Genomic DNA, 24,762 nt, shown 5'->3' on the forward strand with positions numbered 1-24,762 from the left:
CTAAGATGGTGTTTCCCATGAATGCAAAGATGCCAATCAAGTCAACGGGTTGATCTACCAAAATTTGTATCATGTTTGAGTTACCCAATGACTTGACCTAGAGACAAAACAAAAATAGTATAATATCATTTAGCGCACAATAGTTACTCATACAATATATGAATTCAAAATAAACAAAACGATAGTCACCACTTTCACATATTACAAGTAAAATAATATTTATCTTATTTTTATTTGGATCAGGATCGTGTCGTGTTCGAATCGTGTCTTATGTCATATATTGTTTTTAATGTTTTAAGTTGGTTTGTTTATAGTCGAATGGTTTGGTTTTGTCTTTTCATTTCAATTATCGATGAAAAATTCCACCTAAGAAAGAAAAAATGTGTTTGAATTTTGAAATCAACTCAATTGGAAAGCCTAAAACCTAGAAGTTTTTGTTCTTGGGTTTCAACCGCGCCTAGTAGCTCACCAGCCTTGTCTGATCGACGGTTTAGGCATGGACCTTGTTTCCAAGACAAAGTAGCGTGGGCCTGCTTATTTGGAAAAATTAAAGTGTGACTTGCATGAGATCTTGTTTCTTTGGTCAACCAGAAATTATATCAGAAGGGCCCAAGTCCAGAAGAGATTAGATCCACGTTTAGTTTGGGACTAGGACTGGATTCCTAATTAAATTGGGTATTACCTTCATTCTTCAGAATTTGGCTTTTGAATTTGAATATGGATTTTTGTTCATTTATCCTAATTTATGAGATTTTTTTTTCACTTATCCTATTAAATTTTTTTAATTCCCCTTTACCCATGAAGACTCTAATAAGGTCTTTCCTAATATCCAATTGTAATTTTTTTTTGACTATTTTACCATCACCCTTTTGTTACATAGAGAGAGAGAGAAAAACCATAGGAGACTTCACGGGAATTCAGTCACCGATTGCCTGATTCCTGTCACTGGTCGTCAGAATCCGGCCAACGATCTCCTGAATCCTGTCACCGGCCGCCACCCATGGGACTTCTCTATCAACCTCGCCGGATGTCCCCAAAGAGATCGTTGGAAAGGTTTATTGGGGCAACAAATCTCTATTATCCCCCAATAGACGTCTATTGCCCCCCAATAGAACTTTCGGTCGCCGGAATAGAAACTAATCTCATTAAATTTAGACAAATAAACTTTGATTAAATAAAAAAAAGAGGAGATTACATCAATTCAAAACTTCTATTACCCTCCAATAAAACTTTCAGTCGCCGGAATGAAAACTAATGTCCCTAAATTTAGACAAATAAAACTTTGATTAAAGAAAAAAAAGGAGGAGATTACATCAATTTAAAACGTCTATTGCCTCCCAATATATTTCTATTGCCCATCAATATAAAAAAAATTCTTTCCTTCTGGGCCTTCTGCCCCCATTTAATTAAAAAAAAAAAAAAAGAGAACATATTGTATAATGAAAACAAGACCAAATTAGATGATGGAATTCTTTTCAAAGCTGTGCATGTATAAAACAAGACCAAATTGTGTAAAACTTTTATTTTTTTTAGTTTTTCTTTCATTCTCGGAGCCTACATTTTAATAAATAAAAAAATAGGCCACCCAGAAAATGCTCTGGGCACCAAATCGGAGCAAACCACGAAGCCTTTTGCTCGGAAGAGGATCATCATGGCTCAAACACTTCAATATTGCTTCGTACTCTGCAGCTTAGGTGTTTTCTATGAAATAAGGATCGGAGATCGAGGCCGGCCATGCTTTGCACACACCGGAATCGGAGCAAAGATTTGGCCAGTAGCCGTGAGAGGATGTCGACAATGACACAATTTAAATCAAGAGACTCGGAGCTAGGTGCAGTACCGGAGAGAACTACTTCAAATTCCAGATTAGATCGGCGACAGCGGTGACTCAAAAAGAGTTCACGAACGAAGCCGAAAGCTGCTGCCCGGCGCCGCCAATGTTGAGACTGCCTGCAGTTCCAGTCGGCTGCGCCATTTCGATTTCCATGCTAGAAGTCGGGGTCCAAAATCGGATTTTGGAGGAAGAGAGAGAGAGAGAGAGAGAAAGAGGGAGAGAGAGAGAGAGAGAGAGGACAATGATGTGGTTTCTTAATTATGTTAAGGGTAAAGTTGTCATTTCATTTTAAATTGGGTTAGTGGGAATAAAAATCTGTTGGTAGGATAATTTTAGTCGATTTTAGTGTTTTGGGTCAAAGACCCTTTGAATTTAGTTTGATGCATGAATAGAATTCTTAGACTTTCAGTACAGGGCTCCATTAAATAGAAACTTCATGCGAGAGAAATTTATTAACAAAAAAAAATAATCTAAAACGATAACAGTTAAGAATATTAAAACAAAAAAATCATCAAAATCGTAATCTACTGATGAAGTAGACAATATAATAACAAAAAGAGGGGCGTGTGTTCAATATAACCAGAACTAGCAGTAAGAGCAAGCTCACCCGTAGTCAAGAAAAGGCAAAGTCGAGAAGTCAAGGCGTCGACCAGTTAAGTTCTGTTCACTGCCACTGGACATGGGTTTCCACCCGTTTTTTTTCTTGACCGGTCAAGACTGTTCATCTTTCACTGTTCATTTTAGTGTTTTAACTGCTCATTTTTACTGTTCACTTATTTTTCACAGTTCATTAATTTTTTTTAAAAAAATAAAATTAGAATATATTTGATGTAAATAGATGATAATAATGGAGATTTATGGATAATTATGCAATTTACTATTTTGAATATAAGGTGTGTGCTTTAATAAGAGGAATTTTCAAATACAACTTTTATTTCATAAAATTTATGCTTACATAAATGAAAAACTAGGAATAAGTACAATACAATTAACAACTTACATAATCACCTAATTATTCAAATCATAATCCTCATCGTCTTTAGGAATCCAATTTGCGTTTGAATGGTCATCATTAGGGTTAGGGTTGGTGGAATCACCCGTAGAGAAATGTGGAAATTGTGATTGTGTAGGATATCCCCCAGGGTAAGGTGGTTGCGGATAGTATCCACCGGGGTAATGGGGTTGTGGGAATCCATCGGTGAAGGGAGGTGGTGGGAATCCACCTGTTAAGGGAGGTTGTGGGAATCCATCGGGTAAGGTGGTTGTGGGTATGCACCGGGGTAAGGAGGTTGTGGGTATGCACCACCAAAATTTGGTTGTGGGAATGCACCACCAAAATTGGGTTGCGGATAGTATCCACCTATAGAAGGTGGCGTCTGCTCGCCAAGATCTTCTTTCTCCGCTATCTTCTTTTGTTTTCTTGACCAATAACGTTTTTTATTTGGCGTCATTTTACTTGTATCAATCTCCATAATACGTTCTTCCCTCTCTTTATTTCGCTCTTCCCTCTCTTGTAATAGGAGTTGCTCTTTTCGCATTTTGATTTGCAAGAGGATACATGCTCGTTGATTTTCCTCTTGGAGACTTCGAGCAAATTCCTCATCTAGTTTTTTCTTGCCCGCGGTTGCTTCTATTTGGTTGTTCGCTATACTCTCGAGTGTGCTTGACAAAGGACTTTGATCTTTTGCTGCCTTCTTTCCTTTCCGTATTGCTTCTTTTGCAACCTTCCTTCCTTGAGGCCTCACATTAGGATCTGCAGTTTCACCTACAATTACCTCATCTACATCCATGTCCAAGTTGATGGGAGAATTTCCAGGAATTGGTTGTGTGAGCATATGTTGATTTCCTTCATTTGATGTTCCTCCGGATGTATGGCTAGGGATGTCTTTAAATTGTGCAAAGCCCTCCACAATAGCGTAACTATCAAAACTCTGAAAATTGTGTCTTTTGGTCTTCCCACTTTTTCTCTTCATCCCGGCATGCCACAATTTATGTGCTTCATCTTGCTACATAATTAAAAAAAAAACAATAAAAAATACAATTAGTACAAATATAAACGCTATTATGAAGGGTCATCTATTATAAATGTCATAATTTTAATAAGAAAATATCTCACCGTTTTGCGTTAAAAATCAATAAGTACAAATATAAACATCATTGTAATTACATCATTATTTATCAACTAATTATTTTAATTGTAACGAAAAGCAATTACACAATTAAAACGATATTACAATTACTACATTATTTATCATGTAATATTTTACTATAATGTATCAACAAATTAAATGATTTATCAACAAATACATACCTCATCAATCGCGTTTGAACCGCTCTTGTACCAATTTTTTGCTGGCCTTAATGCACAATGCCACTCAAAGAGTTCAACCTTCAAAATTTTCCACCTTCCCTGCAAAGATTGGGCTGATCGGCTCTGCAGCCAATTTGAGTCAAAATGTCGCTTCACGCGCCTCCATAAGTCGTTTTTTTTTTCTGAGGCCCACAGTCGGACATTGGCTTACAACTTTCCTAGACTTGCACAATTGAACGTCTTCCTCATTCGTCCATCTCCTTTTGTCTCGAGTATTATCATCTTCATTTTGATCTCCCTCTTGTCCGGCCACTGGACTTGTGTTCCCTTTTGTTCGGCCACAGTGGATAATGAAAAATATGGATGATGAGAGCTATATGAAGAGGAGGAAGGTGTAACTATGAACTCTAGTATTTTGGGTGTGAGATGTTACAAAAAATTGTAGGTATTTATAGAGAAATTTTTACATTTTTTTTCTTCCTGTTTCTTTCCGTTGAATCACCCATAAAATCAACTATTCCTTCATTACCGTTGGATCACTGTTTCAATTGAAACCAACAGCCCAGATTAAAGGACCATTGGAATCAAAATCACTGAACAAGTCAACGGTTCGATGCCAAGTTTCCCCTGCTGCCCACTCAATGTCGCTACGCGACAAAATACGGATGCAGACTTTGGTCGGCCACATGGTGCTTCTGGATTGGTCTGTGTCTTCCACGCTGGGCCACTACCGCTTTTGTCTCTTTGCGTCACCACCTGACGTCACCCACGTTCTCCAATGGGTCGAGCTGGCAGCTCCATGACCTTGGACAAGAAAATAGTCACGGCCTTGCCCTTTTTCTTTTTTTTTGCCCTTGGTCATGCAAAGCCAACTCTTGGCTGATGAAGCTTGGGCCGGTGGAAGATGAAAATTCCTTCAGCTGGGCAACACATCATCAATTTTGAGCTGGAGCCCGGTCAAGTAGAGACCGCTGCACTTGCTCTAAGGGGCTAATGGGAATAGATCCAGAGTGAGTATTAAATTGGTAACATGAAACATAGAAAACTAAATGTGATGTCCTAAACCATTTGGTAAGCTGTGCAAGTGCAACCGCTCGGCCTCTTCAATCCTATTCAAAACCGCCTCTGCTTTTCTCAATGTTATATAAATCGTAACACTTAGAAAGTTGATTGGCACACACTCTTGACAAACAGTACAGCCCAGATCATCTCTTGTAGATTCTGATGATGTGCACATATATATCACTTTTTTTCAGTGGAAAGAGAATTGCACAAATTGTTACTCAACTATGACTCATTCGATACTTTGGTCACTCAAGTTTCAAATATATCACTTTGGTCACTCAACTATTATACTGTCAATCACTTTAGTCACCCAAGGGGCATTTTACCTCATTTTGATCACTTCTCCCAATCATTCTAATACATATTTATCAATTTTTCATAATTAGTTGGATGAAAATATCATTAATATTGTGGTAAATATTTTTTTTTAATGAAAAAAATTAACGAAGTGACTAAAGTGAATAACAAAGTTAAAATTAAGTTTCAAATATATCACTTTGGTCACTCAACTATTACACTGTGAATCATTTTAGTCACCCAATGAGCATTTTACCTCACTTTGATCACTTCTCCCAATCATTCTAATACATATTTCTCAATTTTTCATAATTAGTTGGAAAAAAATATCATTAATATTGTGGCAAATAATTTTTTTTAATAAAAAAAATTAACGAAGTGACTAAAGTAAATAACAGAGTTAATGTTAAGTGACCATTTATATATTCTCTTTTAGTCGAATAATTATTATTTTTAGATAGCTAATGTAAGAATCACATTTCTTGACTTTTACTATAATGTTTGGAATATATATCCATCATATTCCATGCTGGTCGATCTACTCCTTCTAAAAAGTTTCAAGGTTTTAAGTTTATCCAAAACTGCTGAAATTTCAGTCGAAATTTCCATAAATTTGAAGAATCAAAACGAAATTCATATGCTATATCATTTCCGTCAGGAGTTTCCCGAAATTTTCAGAAATTTTCCGTATATTTCCGCCAAATTCTTAATTTTTGAAATATCTACACACAAAAAATATATTAAAAAATTCACAACGAGATTTTTCTGAAATTTTTGTGAAATTCGTTTGTCACTGACAAAATATGAAATTTTGATTTTTTTTTTTTCCCAATAAAGTTGAAATTGGATACAACAAAACCCTCTTTGCTTTATCTGCTACCAAAGTACTCATGCTCCAAGTCTACAACCACATCATGATTCTATTTGCAATAGTGAGGCAAATTATGGAAATGACATGGGGAGTGGCAAATCATGGCACTACAACCAATATAGTAGTGATGATCATACTACTTATCCTGGTGTAAATCGTGAGTACAATTCTAGAGCTAGGAATGCACAAGGAAGACACGATAGTCATTTGTCTCCAAATGAGTTTGAATCATTTTCTTCAAGTCTTGACTCAATAGACATAGGAACTCAATATAGTGATAACCCTAACCCATTCCATTCTCATTATCCTCATCATGAAATGAGTTCTACCTCAGAAAATACTTACGGAATTGGATCAAGCTCACAAGGTGGAATCATATATGGCCTTTCTGATCATTCTTGGTCCCAATGTTATATGCTTCATACAATGAAACACCATATTAGGTAATTCCATAATATCCGATATATGGATTGCATGTGGGAAGAGATCAACACAAATACATTACCCATGTGATGAAGTACTAAAATCAGTTCCAAAATTCATGTACTTAGGAGCAGTATGTCAGTATTGTATAATACTAAATGAGAGCAGTTTAACCACATAAATCAAACCACATCATAGTAGCTCTTATTACTAATACTTTATATTGCTTTTGTTGTACTTGTTTATTTTCATTCACAGGGTTTTGGTATTACATCCCTCCCATTGTATTTTTCTAATTATTAGTGAAAAATGCGTGATGGCCAAGCCTCCCACTGGGTTCCAGCCATAAAAAAATAATAATAATAATTACATATAGATAAAAAAACTAGTTTAGCAACTTACTACAGTTTTAGTTAATTACTCGTCTATATTAAATATCACAATTATATTATTTATGTATAATTTTAGAGAGATTATATTGTAAATAGGTTTAATATATGTTAGTTTAGTCTATATAAAAGTTTCATTCAAAAATATCATTTTATAAATGCAATTAATGTGATTTCTTTATTTTTAACCGAAATTTCCACCGATATTGAAACTTTCTCCGAAATTTCCTTAATTTGAAATACTGAAATCGAAACCAAAACCGAAATTTGAAACCTTGGAAAGTTCAGGGTACGTGGATCGGTGGATTAGAAACGTGGTTGTTTTATTTGTATTCCTATAGTTTATTAGAATGGGGATTAGCTTAGTAAAAATGACTATGCATCCAGCTATGAATATGAGTTCGGTATCATATCGATAACTTTGTCAGTTTGGATATCATATTAACCGTCCTCAAAAGCTCAAACTATCTAGACACTGTTGGAGTGTTGGCGCAAAAAATCCTACAATTAATTCTTCATTCTTGTGATCAGAGTTTAAGCGCATCTTGGTTCTTGAACCGTCGTTGACGGCATCTTCTTGGCTTGGGAAAAGTGCTAATGAGTGACGTGAAGTAGTTAAAAATGGTGTAGGGTTGGTCATGACCCCGAGACACATGGCCAATGCCAGTTCTGGGCGTGTAACTATTACGTTCGATTTGCAAACGCACCAACATTTGTCTTGGCATATAGTTATAGCATCCTAGCTAGTATATATGGTCACATTGAAAATAAACCGAAAGCTAGCCTGAACCGCTAAATAACTTGAAAATATAATGTTGAATGAAGAAGACAATGAAATTTGAAAAGATGGGGAACGATGTGAAGCACAGTCGGAGTCGGCTGCTAAATTTGCTAAAAGCATCAGAACGGCGGGAAGATCTTACAAACCATGTCATTTCACTAGTTTATGTTTTGATAAAAACAATTAAAGAAAATCTATGGGGCATGCAAGAGCTAAGCTAGGTTTATAGCTGTGGTCGTCTTTCCAGACTTCCAATATGAACTTTTGCTGCAGCCTCGGCCTAAAGTTTTTTGGTGAAGAGAACTCTTTCTGAGGGTGAAAATGTGTGCATAGTGATTATATCTTAGAGCCCTATTGACCTTCTTGTAATATATGTACTCGTCGGTAGTTCTTTTGGCATGAGTTTTGTAAGAGTAGCTCAAACCATTGAGCTATAAGTCATTTTGATTTTGGTTTTTTGGTAGAGGGATCTCCAACCATGCTCAATGTTGAGCTATTTTGACTCTTGAGCCAAAGCCCGAGTCAAAATTACTCAAGTTTGTAGAAAGAAAGCCAAATATCTTGGTTGTAAAAATGGTGGGCCCTAGCTGTATGTGCTGCAATTGCAGTTGAAGAGGTTGACGCGCTAGAGGTAGAAGACAGAAGGCAATTGCGCAAGAAGACAAAATAACGGGAAGAAGCAAGCGAACGCGCGAGACACACGTTGATGGAGTGGCCGACACATGGGGCCCGCCTGGGCAGAACGGCCTGTGGTCTTCCAACGGTAAGAAATCGAACGGCCCAGATTCATATTGTAGTTAATTAATTCTCTAAAATGATTAATTTATTAAATGATTTTGACTTTTGACTAAATATGGTTGGAGATGCAAAAATTGAATGAATAGTGATGACACTGGGGGGGTTCTAATTTTGCATATGGCTTTAACTTTTGACTACATTGTTGGAGATGCTTTAATAGCTTTATGCCGTCCTTAAACAATTCTAAACAAAAAGAAAATGTACGTAAATTCTTATGCTATGTCGTTCTAAACATGCAATTTGGCCTACAATGTTAACTGCATGTCTAAGTTAAAATACCACACAATCAAATTAAATTGGACATTAGATCTCGATCAATATATGAGAAAGACTATACAAGCAGTTAAAATTGATCAAATTGAATATTGCCAAAAGTACCGAGAGATATATAATTAATTATGGGTAACATGACACATTTTTTGTTTGAGTTAAAAAGGCCAACAATTTTGCAATTCAGCAAGCAGTACAATAACAATTTATCCAGAATGATCGTTAAAAAAGCAGTTACAACTGTTACATAGAGCACATTATCCTAGCACACGAGTATACTACACACAACACACCCACATTTTTTTAAACAAGTCTGAGACAAAAAAAAAACCTAGAACTCCGAAGAGGAATAAAAGGAAACATCGAAGCTTCTACTTTCCTTGTTGATCTTTCCCACTCAAACATAAACAGCAAGATGAAGTTTTCTCAGTTGAAGTAATCACATCCCCAACTTGGGTCCATAACCTCCACCCGTAATATTATCATGGCCGGCCTTGATCTCCGTTGAGTGGCTCCGATGGCCATGATCTCCGTTGAGTGGCTCGATCGGAGCAGGAAGACTTGTAAATGAATCCAAGGAAGGATTTAGAGAGAGAGAGAGAGAGAGAGAGAGAGAGAGAGAGAGAGAGAGAGAGAGAGAGAGAGAGAGAGAGAGAGAGAGAGAGAGAGAGAGCACATGTAATTAATTAATTAATTAATTAAGTTATGGGTAAACTGTCATTTTTTCTTAAACATGGTAAGTGAGAATAAAAATTTGTTGCTGGGATAAGTGGAATAATTTTGTCCAATTTTAGTACTTTGGGTCAAGGACCCTTAATATTATAAGGACTGATTAGTTGTAAACATTAGTATTCAGTTAATTCCTGATCACTAATTGTAACTTGTTCCCAAAAGACCATAACCAAAAGCAAGAAAAATTGTAGCATGACTCGAAACATGACACTATTCAGACTTGATTATAATACAAATATACAATTTAACTAATCTTATATTATTTAAACACAATACAAACTACACTGCACACCGTTTTTTTTTTGTCCTATTTTTTGTATGGCTGGGTTGATACCATATTGCCATTCTTCTTCATCTTTTTGTACCCTACAAGATGGTAAGAAACTGTTTTATTATCAAACACTTTTATATATACTTGGGAAGAAGAAAGAATAAAAAAACCCTAGGGAACTTTTCAAAAAGCATCCTGGGTTATATATATATATTGATGACAATGGGTTATAGCATATGTTGGTTTTTTATCTATACAAATTCACATATTAAAGGTCAATGTATGTATCACAGATGCTTTTTCAATAACTAAGGGGAAAGTTTTTAAAACATTTTAACAATAATATATATAATTGATAATTCTCTTAAAAATGATTTCTCTTTCGTAATTGTGATTTCTAATATGATATCTGAGTCTTAATCATGAAAGTTTAATTTTGTTAATCTAACTATTTCTCTCTCTTTTTGTTAAGAGATGTTAACTTGATAAGTGGAAAAATCATTTTTTCTTAGTTGGGTGGGATTTGGTTCCGCCTAGCATTCATAATTTTCTTATTTGATATTTTTTTTATAATAAAAGATATATTTGATATTCTTCCTAATTTTCATTTATGTTGATGATGTCAAGAGGTTTGGTATTGTTCTCCCTCTCTATAATTTATTTCTCTTTATTCAAATAAATTATCCTCGTTTCGTCGCGGATTACAAAAAAAAAAAAGATGGTAACTTGATATATTAATTAAGAGAGAGTATTCAATGCACCGATGTGCATTTGTACTAATAAAAAGAGATAGTTAGATAACATCAAATATATCTTTTATTATAAAAAAAATTGACTATAAATTTGCTAAAATGCTGGATTTACCGATTCACTTATACCGTCTGTGTATAGAAGAATTTTTTATTAGGCAGAAATATCACTTTGGTCATTGAACTATGGCTTGCTCGACACTTTGGTCATCCAACTTTTAAAAACTTCATTTTGGTCATCGAACTATATCATCACATATCACTTTGGTCATTCTGTTTGTTTTCTCTGTTAACTCCAAGGGTATTTTGGAGATTTAAAGGTTTACTCGCCATTTTTATAACTTAATCCAACTTTTCCAGCCTAAACATAAAACTTCATCCAATTTTACTAACTTTTCCCTCCTTTTATAATTCCTTAATTTATTAAATCAATATTTTTCTTCCTCTTATATTCCCTCACTTTGAATCATTCTCTGACTCGATTATTTTTCTTTGTTGCATGCTTTGATTATTGATGATGAATACATGAATAAAAGGAGGAAAAAGTTGGCAAAATTGGATGAAGTTTTATGTTTAGGCGGGGAAAATTGGATTAAGTTATAAAAATGGCGGGTAAAACATTTCATCTCCAAAATACCCCTGGAGTTAACAGAGAAAACAAAGAAAACTGACGGAATGACCAAAGTGATATACGGTGATATAGTTCGATGACCAAAATGAAGTTTTTAAAAGTTGGATGACCAAAGTGTCGAGCGAGCCATAGTTCGATGAACAAAGTGATATTTCTCCCTTTTTATTAACCAAATCATTGAAAATTTAAGAACTCACGTTTTGAAAATTAACAATTACGCAACCGACAATCACTAGTTCTGCCTTCGTTACTGTCCAATGACATAATGGCATAACGACTTTATCAAAGCCAATGTCTCAAAACAACCACTAAAGAGCAAAACAGCTGGGGCTAAATATGTGAATGGTGACGGAAATAACTTGAGCAATTTTCTTGGATTTCACCCTCCCCCATATTTTTAATGGCTGTCCTTTTTGTCTCGTGCTCATGAATCTCGATCCTATTAAACAAACAAGAGACTAACTCACAATTTGACAATACAATCAAAAGAAGAGCAAATTTGGAAGCTCAGAGAGATGCAAACACAAACGTGTCCCCCTTTCATTCATCGCTAAAATAAATGTGAATTCTTAATTAAATAAACAAATAAATCGAAATATATCATGCAAAATCTTCATAAATTACAAAATTTATTTATTTATATGAATAATCCCATCAAAGTGTGTCTCTAGAAAACCAGCAATGACTTTTCTGGCAAGGTTGTCTCTCTCATTCAGAATATAAAATGGAAAACCAGCCTCCCACTCATTGAGAGCTACTCGTGTCCTCCTTATGACGACCAATTATTATATAGGACAAAGGTTGTAGATTCATGCAATATTATAGATGTAAATATACGATATGCAGACGTATATAATGTACACATACAAATACCCTTTTTCTTTCTATCCACACAAGCACGTACAGCTACCGGTATTTATCATATAATCATATATCATTACGTGAATATCTAGTGATTAGTTGTGTGTCTATATATAATATATGGCTAGCTGTTGAAATGTTGTGAACAAAAGAGATTAACTTTCCTTCTATTGGAAAGACAAAATGCTCTGGCTATAAATATCTGCTCCCCTAACCTGCTTAAGGTTTAACGATTTACAGAGAGAGAGGATGAAGATTGTTCCTTTCTTCACATCTTTGTCAAGGTCGGTTCATGAAGAACAAGATGATCATGATGACCAGGAATCAAAAGCAGGTATCGATAGCAGTGGCCCTAGTGGGGCTTGCACATCGATATCATTAACAGTATGGAGAAAATCTCTTGTAATTAGCTGTAAAGGGTTCACAGTGATCGATTCCAATGGAGATCTGGTTTATCGGGTCGACAACTATGTCGGTCATCCTCAAGAAGTCACTCTCATGGATGGCTCTGGGAAATCGGTCCTCACAATGCGTCGTAACAAGGTAAACTACCTACCAAGTACATAGCAAAATCATTTCTTAATACATATCGAACGATTTAACATGTTATATGTTATCAAACTATGAATCGACAGTGTCTAACAAGAGAACCTTTTTACTTGGTACATCTTGAATAAAAGCAATATAAGGAGCAACGGGTCCGATCTTGACTGTTTCTATCTCATGTTTGATTGGCAGAAGTTTAGTCTGGTAGAGAGCTGGTTCGTGTACGAAGGAGACGTGGGAGACTTTTTCACAGCAAGAACAACTACAGCAGCAGCACCAAAGAGTTGGCCAGTTTTTTGCGTGAGGAAGAACAAGAACATGTTAAATGCCAATCCCACTACACTTGCCCATGTATATCGTGAAGCATCGGGTAGTCATAAAAAATGTGCTTATGTGATTGAAGGGTCTTACACGCATCGATCATGCAAGGTATTGGAGGAGTTCTCGAGGAATGTGGTGGCTGAGATTAAGAGGAAGGAAGCAAATGTTGGAGGAGTTTCTTATGGGCTGGAGGTTTTCCATTTGGTTGTGCATCCTGGATTTGATCCTGGATTTGCAATGGCGCTTGTGCTATTATTAGATCAAATGTTTTAATTTATTAGGCTTTTATCATTATTATTTATATATTTTCTTGAAGAACATATTGGAATATGATTTCAGGAAAGTAATGAGTTTCTAATTTATATAGTGTAACGTCTCACTCTACTGACTATACGAATACATTGTAATATAATCAAAACCATTTATCTTTTTATATACATTAAATCTTGTTAGAAACATATTAGTATACAATAAATTATTATAGAGATTCGAAGCACCATGTATTCATGAGCTAGACTGATATGATTGTTTCATGTGGCATAAAATTGTTTTTAATTGATTCAATTCACGTAATTTTTTTTATCTCCCGTAATGAACAAACCCAAGTATCGATTATGTATTGGACAAGACCACCACTTGGTAATACACGTGATAGCTCGGATCTATAGAATAATTATTTCCACATACAATTTGTTTGCTTGATAAAGTTATAATATTGAAATTATGAAGTTGATAATTATATGTTTAAATGTCCGATTTTTTTTTTCTTCTATTTCTTTGTCCAAATGATCCATAAAAGGATTGCAAAATTGATGTGTAGACTCCACTAATGGAGAATCAATTGTGTGTGTGTGTATTGTACATTCCAATGTAACATGGTTGAAATACAAACCGTTCAAAGTTATTTTACCATTCGGATGATGCGGTCATTTTTGCCAAATTACAAGTTCATGCTAGATATGACATATGATCTTAGAACAGAATTAAATATATCTTTGTACATATTCCTTTTAAACAAGAATTTGTTAAATTTAAAATTTATAGTTAATTTTGATCACCATACAATTTAATTTAATAATTGAAACCATTATGTAGGTTGGTCTATAAGAACTACCTCTAAAGAAAAATTAGCAAAACTCATAACTGTTTGATCATTTTTTTTTTGAGGGCAACGGAAGACTAATCCATTGATAGAAATCATGACGACCTCGCTCAGTCAAGCATGAAGGGTACAAACACCCCTCATATTACAATACATGCTCATAAGAGTACTAAAACCAAAAGGAAATCCAAAAAAAACTAAAAGTCCAAAAAGAAAACTACTAGCCAAAGCAATAAAAACTACGGAAACTACGAAGACCTACGCCATCTAGCGTGAGACACTTCCTTGATCACTTTGATGCCTAAGACCCTTCTGGTGTACGTCGCCATCACCAAGCAAGACACATCACACCCTAGATGACCCAGGAATCACCTCCTACCCAGACTGGGAAATGGGCACTGAATCCTGCCCATCCTGCACCCCATGTATACCATCAGCCCCTTCAGCAACAGACCCCGACATCATGGCCATAGAACCACCACAAATGGACGCTGCCTTCGAAGTTTTTACCTTGTTGCGCTGTCCCCGAGGCCTACCCTTGTTCTTGTAGACCTTGGGAGTCTGAGTCACCGTCACTTCAACTAGACCTTCTGGAGAAAGTTTGAAACCCAGATTTTATGGCTGCAGGTTAGCCGGAACAAGATCCAAGCTATGTTTAACGCGCTTGCCTTCCTCTGAAGCCTCCTCCTCCCTGGGACGACGTACCCCTACCACCGGTGTAGAAGCAGAAGTACCCTCAGTCCCAGAGCTCGTAACAAGTTCCGGAAGCGATCGAATATGCACAGATTTCTTCTTCATCGTGCTAGGAACCCTGAAAGCAAAGAGAAGTGAAGGAGAAATAGTTGGTTGGGTGTTTGCCCTAAAGACAATAGCTGGACTGATCGACCCCGTCACCGGCTGTGACCTTGTCTCCACCACAGTATCAGTCTCTGATTCCTCCTCCCTAGGGCATCGCTGCCCGCCATGATTGAGCAGAGAACAAGAGTGACACTGACCTAGGAGCCTTTCATACTAAAACGAAGGGTTAGGACGTCAATAGGAGAAACCCTAACCCTGCGATCCAGCCTTACCAGATCGTTGATGGAGAGAACAAGCCGGACACGAGCTTCACTCCTGCGCAGCGCCAACCGGTCCACCTCCGGAACCTCTCCAATCGTCTCCCCAACCAACCGGACGGTAGGTTCCGTCAAAATACCCGGAGGGATGCCCTGCAGTGTAACCCAGATCCAAACAAAATCCAGCTTCACGGTAGAGATCTCTGAGAAGCCATGATAGTCGTTCAGAAGGATCATAGCGCGCTAAAAGCCCTACAGACCACCCTTCTTCACACGAGCAACATCCCTTTCATGAGTGAACGTAAACAGAAACCGTTCACCCCGTGGTTGGACCTCCACTGTCCCTGACAGCCTCCACATCGACCGCATAGCACTCCTGAAAGACTCCATCACCACTGCCCTACAAGTGTTCAATCTGCCCACCAAGTAAAAGTTGCGAGCCAAAAATTCCTTCCCCGGAACCCTGAGATTCCCCAAGTCCACTGGTTCTTCTCCTTCTCTGAGCGACAGTTTGGTCGCTAGCCTGGCCGTCATGGATGCAATAGCAGCAGCCATGAAGTTGGGTCGCCGCACAGCTCGAAAATACTCAAAAAACCCCAACCCTAGCAGAGAGAGAGAGAGAGAGAGAGAGAGAGGGGGAGCAAAAGTCGCGGTATTTTTAAACTAGAGTCTTTGAAACTGTTTGATCATTGAAACTAAAGCAAACAAATATAGTCTCTGAAACAAGAAGGTTAATTTGAGAGTTGGAGGGGATCCAGTAATCCACATCCACTAAATCGATCAACTTCCAATACTAAAATAAGAATGATGGTAATCAAATGACTAAACAATAATAATAATAGCTTTTACAAGAATAAATGCTGGCAAATGGAACTACTGACGAATTCCGAAATTCCGTTGAAATAATTGCAATATACCCCAGGTCCAAACCCCTAGATTCCAAAACCCACACTCATAACTCGGCGCCAGAATTCTGACCGGGAACCTTGTTTTGGAATTAGTGTAATTATTAAAGATGCTGAGACTGCAATTCGGATTTTGGACTTTATCCTGCCTCGATAGACCAGATCTTTTTTTTTGATAGACCAGATCTTTTAAAATCACAACAATTACCGTAAGCTGTAATTCAAAAGGACCCCCTATGTTTTTAGACTAGGATATACTGAAATTGGGTATGACGCTAGTTTCGCGGTGCTCTCTAACACAAGGCTCAGTGTTCTCAGAAATGAACATGCTAGTTTTCAACCACAAACATTCGCAGAATGCGGAAGACTGGAAGCTTGGAACCTGTCTAAAAGAGACTTCGAAATTTGAATGCTCTTCATGGCAAAGAATTCACCATTACTGCGTTTTATCCTTTCTTACAACATAAGATTTCCTATTCATCATTTCTTACAACAATTTCATTCTGCCTAAGTACCTAACCAATTGCCGCATTCCTTTAGCACATGGTGATATATACAGATCAATTTTTCCCAATAACCCAACTTTCAGAATCAATAAAAACCCTAGTAGTCACTAGGGAATGTATTCATCAGTCTGGCCGGTCTCTTCCCCTGCTCCATTCCATTGTCAATAAATTCCTCAACTTGTCTCGCTTATGGGAAGCCTTCTCCGGAACCTTTGAAGGAGGGGGCATCATATATGAATGCTTCGCCACATCAGAAGTCGAATGTCTAATACTCCCAATTGATTCTTTACCTGATTTGCTAGGTAATGACCTACTTGATCTTGGTGTAGACCAACTTATTGGTTCTTTCCTAACGCTACTGAAGTTATTGTAATCCTTTCTATCATCACTCAAAGAGAGCTTGGGCTTCTTTGGGGGCAGCATCAGCATCCGGTCCATGCTTCTTCTTGTGAGATTGTCAGACCCAGATACTGCAATTGATGATCCATATACATCATCAGGTTTCTCAACTGCTTTCAACTTGCGAGCTTTCATGGCCTTGTGTGAAGGCTTCTTTGACCATCGTAGGATTCCATCTGGATTTCGAATGAAGGGATTTGTTGCCATGCCACAAAGTATTTGAGCAGCATCTAATATATTCGAACAATGCTCATCTGTCACAAGCAAAAACACCTGATTGAGAAAAGTGAAATAGCACAGCTGGACAGGTAGAAAACGAAAATCAGGTGCATGTGTATCAAGATATTGCAAAATTCGTTCCTAAAAGATGCGCAATCATCATGCAAGTTTAAAATTGATAGAGTTGACATCCAGTTCCTATTTCCTAACTACATCCATTTAATCATATCCCATCACCTCTTTACTATTCCAGTTTATAATGAGTCATCTGGCTCAAATTATGTCAGATTGATTAGGAATCTACAAATAAAAGGGTAAAATCTAGGCCACAACTAGATCATCTGATCCTGAGACGTGGTATAAAAAATAGCAGGCCTACATTGAATGGTTTGAAATTACCTCACCCACCACCCAAAGCATCCCAAAACACGTGCATACATATACGAAAAAGAAGTTTAAAGTAATAGGCTACTATCAGGTAGAAACTGTACCATTACTATTTCCTGAGTGATTCACCTTCCCTCCCGAGTCTGCATTACCAAACAAAATAATTATAAAAAAAACAATCCGTCCCAAAATGATGCTTTTAAGGAATATAATATAAAAATGGCAAAAACTCGCGTCCTAGTACTTAAATGAAATTTGTGAAAGCATTTTCAAGAAAAAGTAATAATACCTAAAACAGCATATGATTCATTCAAACAGGTTGCAGGAGCTGATGAATCCAACTCACACTGAGGTAGAACAGATATGGTTGGGGAAATTTTATCTGTTGAAGAAGCCATTTTCAGTCTTGCGGAAGGAACTAGACTCTGATCATAAGTCATTGACTCCAAGTCAGTAAAATTACTAGTGGCAATTCCCAATGAAGTAACAGTATTCCTCTCTATTTTTAGCCATCGGCCTTGACATGAGCCCCTACTTGTAGACAATTTTGCTGTATCCGAACTGCTTCTACAATGCCAACTAGAAGTATTTGACCACGGGAAAGGTGGCAAACTTGCTTGCCGAGACATTTGCTTGCCTGAGCATGGATCAGGAGTACTTTTTGAAAATAAACCAGGCTTCATGGCATCCAGAAGCAAAGATTCCAAATCCTTGTGATGAGGAAGATCCAAGCGTTCCAAAATATAATTAGGATGACTTAATGGCATATCAAGGGGATTAGCAGGACTATCAGGCCTGCTACAAGAATCATGTACCTATACAAAAGAGAAGAGAAAGTACGTCATCAATCATTAGTAAACTTGCAGTAGAAGACTAATTAGGCTCTTAGTCGGAAACTAACTAAAATCCCTGTCACTGGAGCCTGAAAGTCTCAACTAAATGTGCAAGCATTCATACAGGTGTCAAGACTTCAGTCAGGCCAGCAGACCCATACTGGTAACAGAAGATCTATCCAAACAACTATTACAAAGAGGCCTGAATAATTGTTTACATCTTCCATGTAAGCCATCAATGTTCTAATTTATCAAACCAGCTATCTAAAGTACAATAAATTTTCTTCAGGGGTACAATAAATTTTCTTCAGGGGTAACAAATATCTTAGATATGCACTGACTACTAACCTTGTTAGATGAAGACAGATCTGTTATGGATGATTCTCCTTTATCACCATTAACACCATTAGCTACAACAGCAGCTGTGCCTAACGGCAAAGATGACATTTTCATTTCGGAATGGCTATCTAGTTCAGCATTATGTTGGGGCTGAACAGACCTCGGGCGCTGAAGGATAGAACAAGCCTTTCTAATTGAATGCAAAAAACTATCGTTAACATTCACTGGTTTCTTTCCTTTGTCCTTACCCAAACTGAGATGTTTGTATGTGCCATCAAGAAGCTCATTCAGTGGCAGATCATCTACATGCTTTGTAACATCATGATTATCTGACTTAAGGCCATGTACTCCTGCCATCCATTTCAATGAGGAATTTAGAATAATTGATGAGTACACTCCATTTAATAAAGCAAAGTCTACATCTAGAAACAGAACTTATCATTTTGAGATGTCATACCAAAGAAATTGTTCCCTCCAGCAGCCGAACTGAAGCTTGCCAAACCTGCCTTCACAGAGAAGGAATCGTTTTTAGTCTTTACAGGAAGTTTGTGATTTCTCTTATCACCTCGCTTGCTTGTAAATTTGGTCTTTTGTTTCGCCAATTGAGTCTTATCTGTAAGTGTATAATACAGAAGTGACAAAAAATGCATCTTAGCACAAAATCTTAAAGGCCATGAAGAAACATCCAATGCAAGCGTAGATACTTTTAAAAGGGACAGTAATGTGGTTAAGTATGAAAACTATTATCTTAGCAAATCAGAACATAAATTCTTGAAGGGAACACTTCAAAACTGGTCTATCCAATTTCCAACCACCTAACCAAAGGAACATTTCACTTACTATAGCATAGCAAGAAAGAGATCCTCAAAGATAAATGGGCGCATAGAAACTAGCACTACAAAAGGTTGAAGACACTAGTTGGAAGTCATTTTTCTTTTTAAGGAATATGTTCCTTGAATACTAGCACAATGAAACTTAAAAGATAAAAAGTAAAATAGAAGAAGAGATAACTGAATTGAATGAGGAATAATAATTGCACCCAAAAAATGAATATGGACCTAGAAGATGAACTTCCACAATATCTTCCAAACCGCTTGAGAATGTTAACATAGAAATTTTTGTCCCACTTGTTGGATAAATTTCTGTCTCAATTGTTGGAGAAAAGTTGGAAGTTCCTATTAGTTTGATTATCTACCAAAATTCCACTGCACAGGTTCAGTGAATTGAAAATGTTCCAGGTCAAATCTTAACAGAGGTTAAATTAATCCCCATGTATAGTAGAAAACCTTATAAGTTTACCAACTAGTATTCCTAAAAAATATCATAACTACATAAACATTGTGTACCATTAGACATTGATTGCGATCAACACATTCACGTAGACACTTAAATGTGACAATGAGGCGGTTTGTAATTTCTAGCTCAGACACTTTAGGGTTTTTAACAAATATATACATATACATATACATATACACAGTTGCAGTGTGACTCCCCTCTCAGTGCTGCTGAGCACAAAACATAGTAGGCTGATAGATCAAACGAATCTAAAAGTGGGTACTGAACTCAAGCCTAGTGCTTAAAGTAATTTGTTGTAATCAAATCTTGTCCATAAACAAGGTTGAGACACTCGAAGTTACTCCAGTTTTTGGGTACCACATTGGACCGAAGGGTTTCCTTATCCGGGTTTGTACAGCATCAACGAAAAGTTAGAATTGTCATTGTGTTGTACCTGTTTGAGCATTGGATTATTACAAGTAATTAAATTATAAGTTTAGCTTCTTTTCTCCTGTTTTTTTTTTTTTCTTCTTTCTTTCTATTTTTTAGCCACTGTATGGGAACTTTTAACTTTCACCATAAGAACTGTACATAAAAAACTTTCCAGTGAGGAAGAGGTTATATACATCCACTAAACAATGGCAGACAAATTTTTAAACATATTTCCACGTTCTTGCAGGAGCTGACAGATTGCTCTTTGTAGCATTTAAGTGACTAATAAATGCATAACATTTAGAGTTTTCACATAAGAGGCTAAAAAAGACTTATAAAACATATTTCCACATTCTGGGGTTGATGACACATATGAAGAGACCACAGCTAGCATTGAGCATCTTAAAAAGACTTTTCAATCATTATAAATATATTTAGACTCAATGATGGTAAGAACACATTTACATCACATAGATAATTCAAAATGACAGTAGTGAGCATTATATTACCTGCAGAATTGCACTTTGCAAGATATGAGCCGAGCTTATCTGGCATGTCCTTTATCCCATCAACTCCAGTTAAGCTATCTGAATCTTCTAGTTGACTGAGTCGTGGTCTCTTAAAAGGCAAACTACCTGTTTTTGACACCTTCACTGATTTCCGTTGTAATTGTACACTTTCAATGCCATGATTTAACAAAAACCCATTTCTGCCCCTGGCATGAAGGTGCCTGGACAAGTCTTCACCCTGATAGCTGCGATGCTGACCGTCAAGCTTAGATGATTCAGACTTTGAAGAACCAACTGTTACATCTGAGAGAACACACCCAAATTTCTCAGTGCACAGAATCAATGTTTGAACGACAAAATGAAAAATGAGCAATGCACGTAAAGTCAAGCAGTCTTTAAACAAAGTGAAGAGGATGTCAGTTAAAGACCCAAATAACAAAATAACAAGACTCAGGTAACAATCTTGCAATAAATATATACTCCATAAGGTATATATGAGCAGTAACTGATCTAATGAGGCAAATCAAAAGCAAATGCTTGAATTGGAAGATCTATTAAGCAATAATTCATTTCCTTTTCCTCCTTTTTTTTTTTTTCCCCTTCTTGTTTAATACAAGTTCTAGCAAAAAAAAACAATATGTTTGGAAACATCACATACTCCCTAATCAGAAAATGATCAAACCAAAGTTTTCATATCAAATAACCGATAACGCGTCTAATTTGACTAATAAAAATAATTAATCAAAACAACAAAACCAAAATCAAAGGCCTAAGAAATTACCTTTATAACTTCGAGATGAGCTGCACAGCTCCGGGCTTACAAGCCGGCCGACGTCACAAGGCTCCAGCTCCTTGACTGTAACTCCAGCTCTGAGAAATCCTTTCATGTGATAAGTCAATTCAACCGAATCCATCACCGGAAGACGATCCTAAAACATCAACACTCAACAAAGTTACAATAAGAGCCGGCGAAATCGCCTCGAAGTCCAAATCATGGCCGGAGCGATCAAAGATGAGCTAAACAGGACCATGAGGGCGAATTTTGGATCGGAAACGAGGTGAGATTGGAGGATTTGGTGAGAGAGAGAGAGAGTGGGAAGAGCAGAGTGTTTAGCTGAGAAAAATCAGGTTGCGGCTGAGTGGAGGCGATGTTGAGGTTTCTAGGGCAACGACCGCAAATGGGGAAGAAAGAGAAGTATTTATACTTTTCGGGAAAGGGTGAGGTGGGTTTGGTTACGAGTCGTTGGGTGGGGAATATTCCGGTGCGGGTTAGCGTCAACGGTGATCCAATAGCTGTTGGCTTGGACACGTTGTTTGACGTGGCATTATCCAATTACCAGGTGCATTACAAACGAAGGAACTATTATCTAAGGACCACCAATAAGAACCCAACATGTGTTGCGTTTGGTAGTCTAGCATCGCACCTCTCAATTCTCAAACGCGTTACGCCTAGTATGTACAAATCCAGGAAAAGTGCAAATCAAAGAACATGCTCGAACGGGATTGGAATCAACGGTCCGTTTAAAGTCTTTCAATTTTTGATTTCGGTTCGAGTTCGGGTCTTATATTCTCCTTCTCAGTTTAGTCTCAATCCGGAAATTAAAATTAGGGTGTGGCTATTGTCACCCTACCATTTTTTTTATTCACCCTACATGTTCATTACACCTTACATATTAATTTTGATTATTAAATTTAATTATCTAACCCATTTCTGTTTCCAGAAATATCCTTATGACATATCTAAATAAATAAATTAATTAACGAAAATCTCTCATTTAATTTATATCATTAAAAAAACTAAAATATATTAAAGTTTCCTAATGAAATCATAATCTGATTTACTTCCATTTTTTTTATTTTTTCTTTCCGTTTCAATTTTCGTCTATTTCAATCCATGTCAAAAGATTAGCAAGTTAACAACTATGAGCAATGAAGAAGGGATTGATTTTTTTTTTTATAAATTTATATTTTCAGTGTTCACAAAGGGTATTGCAAAGATTTTGATGAAATTAACACTAATAATTTTGTGAACTGAATAACGAATTAATGTTGAGGAGGCAACAAAAAGACAAAAAAATAGTAATAAATTTTAATTTGGGTGGAGAAGTTGAAGATTGATGTTATCCAATGAGAAATTAAGTAGTATTTGTATGTAATTAATTAGTTGTGTATTTCGTTTTCCCTAAAGATTTGTATTTTAGAAAATTAGTATACTTATTAGTCATTTTGCAGTTGGGTAATATAGTCTTTCAATAATTTAAATGTCTGTAGGGTGAACTAAGAAAATTATAGGGTGGCAATAGCCACACCCTTAAAATTATTGGCTAATGTGAACAGATTTGTGAGCAAGTCTACAGTCTGAGCATATTCGGTTCACTATAGTGAATCTTCACTAGTGGATCAACTACACCACCCAAACATGTGACTTGATTTTTTCTCCGCCCCTGCGCCACTGTTTGGTCCCTTCTAGCCGTTGTCTGAGCTCCACCGTCCTCTATAACCACCAACGGCGGCGTCTCGAATAAGAGAACCAAAACAGGTTGTAATTAGGTTCTTCCTCCTCCGGCCTCTCTTCCTTTTGGTTCCAACGCCACCAACCATGAATATCGAATTGATCCCATGACGGTGGATCAAAGAGGAGAAACTGAAACAGGTTGCAGCTTGGTTTTTCCTCTTCCGGCCACCTCAAGCTCTGCCACCACTTGGGTTGTGTTCCTCTCTTCCTTACGGTTCCAACGCCACCAACAATGCACAACAAATAGATTTGTGGAGGGAGAAATCATAATTGAAAACTTTTGGCCAAAAACCATTCGAACATTGGAAGTAAATTCCTCATTTTTTATTCATATCTTGACCAAGATCAAATTATGAGAGTCATATGTGAGGTGAGATTAAGCCAATGCCACCCGTTTCATCCTTTTGGACAGCGGTTGATCGGCAGTGAGTGTTCACCGTAGGTGGACTGAATAATTTTCGATATTATTTTGATAGCCTTGCCCACATATAAACAAAATTCAAACCCCACATTTCCGAACTCTCGTTCTTTCTCAACCACCATAACACGTGCACGCAGTTCATCTTCTTCCTTCTTCATTTCATCTTCCCCTTCTTCTTTATTAGCCACAACCAAAAATCAAAATCATTCATTCTTTTCTCTTATTGTCTCATCGCTTAGCCAAAAATTTTGAGGCAAATTGTTTCACGATGAAGCTTTTAGGGGTGACCAGTTCAAGAATAGATTGATGTAGATCTAAGTTTTGAAGTCTAATATATAGGTTTTGAGATTGCATATGAAAAAAACTGGGTTTTCACGAGATTTGACTTTAAAAATCCAAATTAAATATGAGTTTTCACATCTTCGAAATGCACATAATTGAAACTGAAGAATCAAGAATCCCAAACTAATTATTTTCAGTTTGATTTTTCTCGGTTTCATAAATTGAAAATATACAAACCGGACTGAAATTGAAGTTGTTGGTTTGGTGTCAGTCCCACCAATTTTTGCGACTGGTCCAACCCAAACTCAACCCTAGTTACTAACATCTTATATTATCATATAGGGTGCGTCTATTGCCACCCTACCATTTTCTTAGTTCACCCTACAAACATTTGAATTATTGAAAGACTATATTACCCAAGTTAAGCCTCACC

At 36.8% G+C, this 24,762-nt stretch overlaps 2 protein-coding genes across 4 annotated transcripts; one reads left to right on the forward strand and one right to left on the reverse strand.

The window, feature by feature from the left end:
• The first annotated feature begins 12,444 nt into the window (after window positions 1–12,444).
• LOC112180146 (protein LURP-one-related 17) lies at window positions 12,445–13,587 on the forward strand. The gene is made up of 2 exons (XM_024318649.2): window positions 12,445–12,826; window positions 13,022–13,587. Exons 1-2 carry the CDS (start codon window positions 12,533–12,535, stop codon window positions 13,421–13,423), a joined length of 696 nt encoding a protein of 231 aa, XP_024174417.1. The 5' UTR covers window positions 12,445–12,532; the 3' UTR covers window positions 13,424–13,587.
• A 3,008-nt stretch (window positions 13,588–16,595) lies between these two features.
• LOC112177036 lies at window positions 16,596–22,351 on the reverse strand. 3 transcript variants are annotated; one of them, XM_040511200.1, is made up of 7 exons: window positions 21,893–22,351; window positions 21,112–21,414; window positions 19,353–19,397; window positions 18,905–19,245; window positions 18,013–18,538; window positions 17,828–17,866; window positions 16,596–17,371 (listed from the first exon to the last, which is right to left on the reverse strand). In XM_040511200.1, exons 1-7 carry the CDS (start codon window positions 22,023–22,025, stop codon window positions 16,842–16,844), a joined length of 1,917 nt encoding a protein of 638 aa, XP_040367134.1. In that variant the 5' UTR covers window positions 22,026–22,351; the 3' UTR covers window positions 16,596–16,841. The 3 variants fall into 3 exon arrangements, with proteins under 3 accessions (XP_040367134.1, XP_024170971.1, XP_040367133.1); XM_024315203.2 differs by having other exon boundaries at window positions 19,353–19,508; window positions 21,893–22,346; XM_040511199.1 differs by lacking the exon at window positions 17,828–17,866 and having other exon boundaries at window positions 19,353–19,508; window positions 21,893–22,350.
• Window positions 22,352–24,762: the final 2,411 nt, after the last annotated feature.

Source organism: Rosa chinensis, chromosome 7, assembly GCF_002994745.2.
Source record: "Rosa chinensis cultivar Old Blush chromosome 7, RchiOBHm-V2, whole genome shotgun sequence".
NCBI lineage: Eukaryota > Viridiplantae > Streptophyta > Magnoliopsida > Rosales > Rosaceae > Rosa > Rosa chinensis.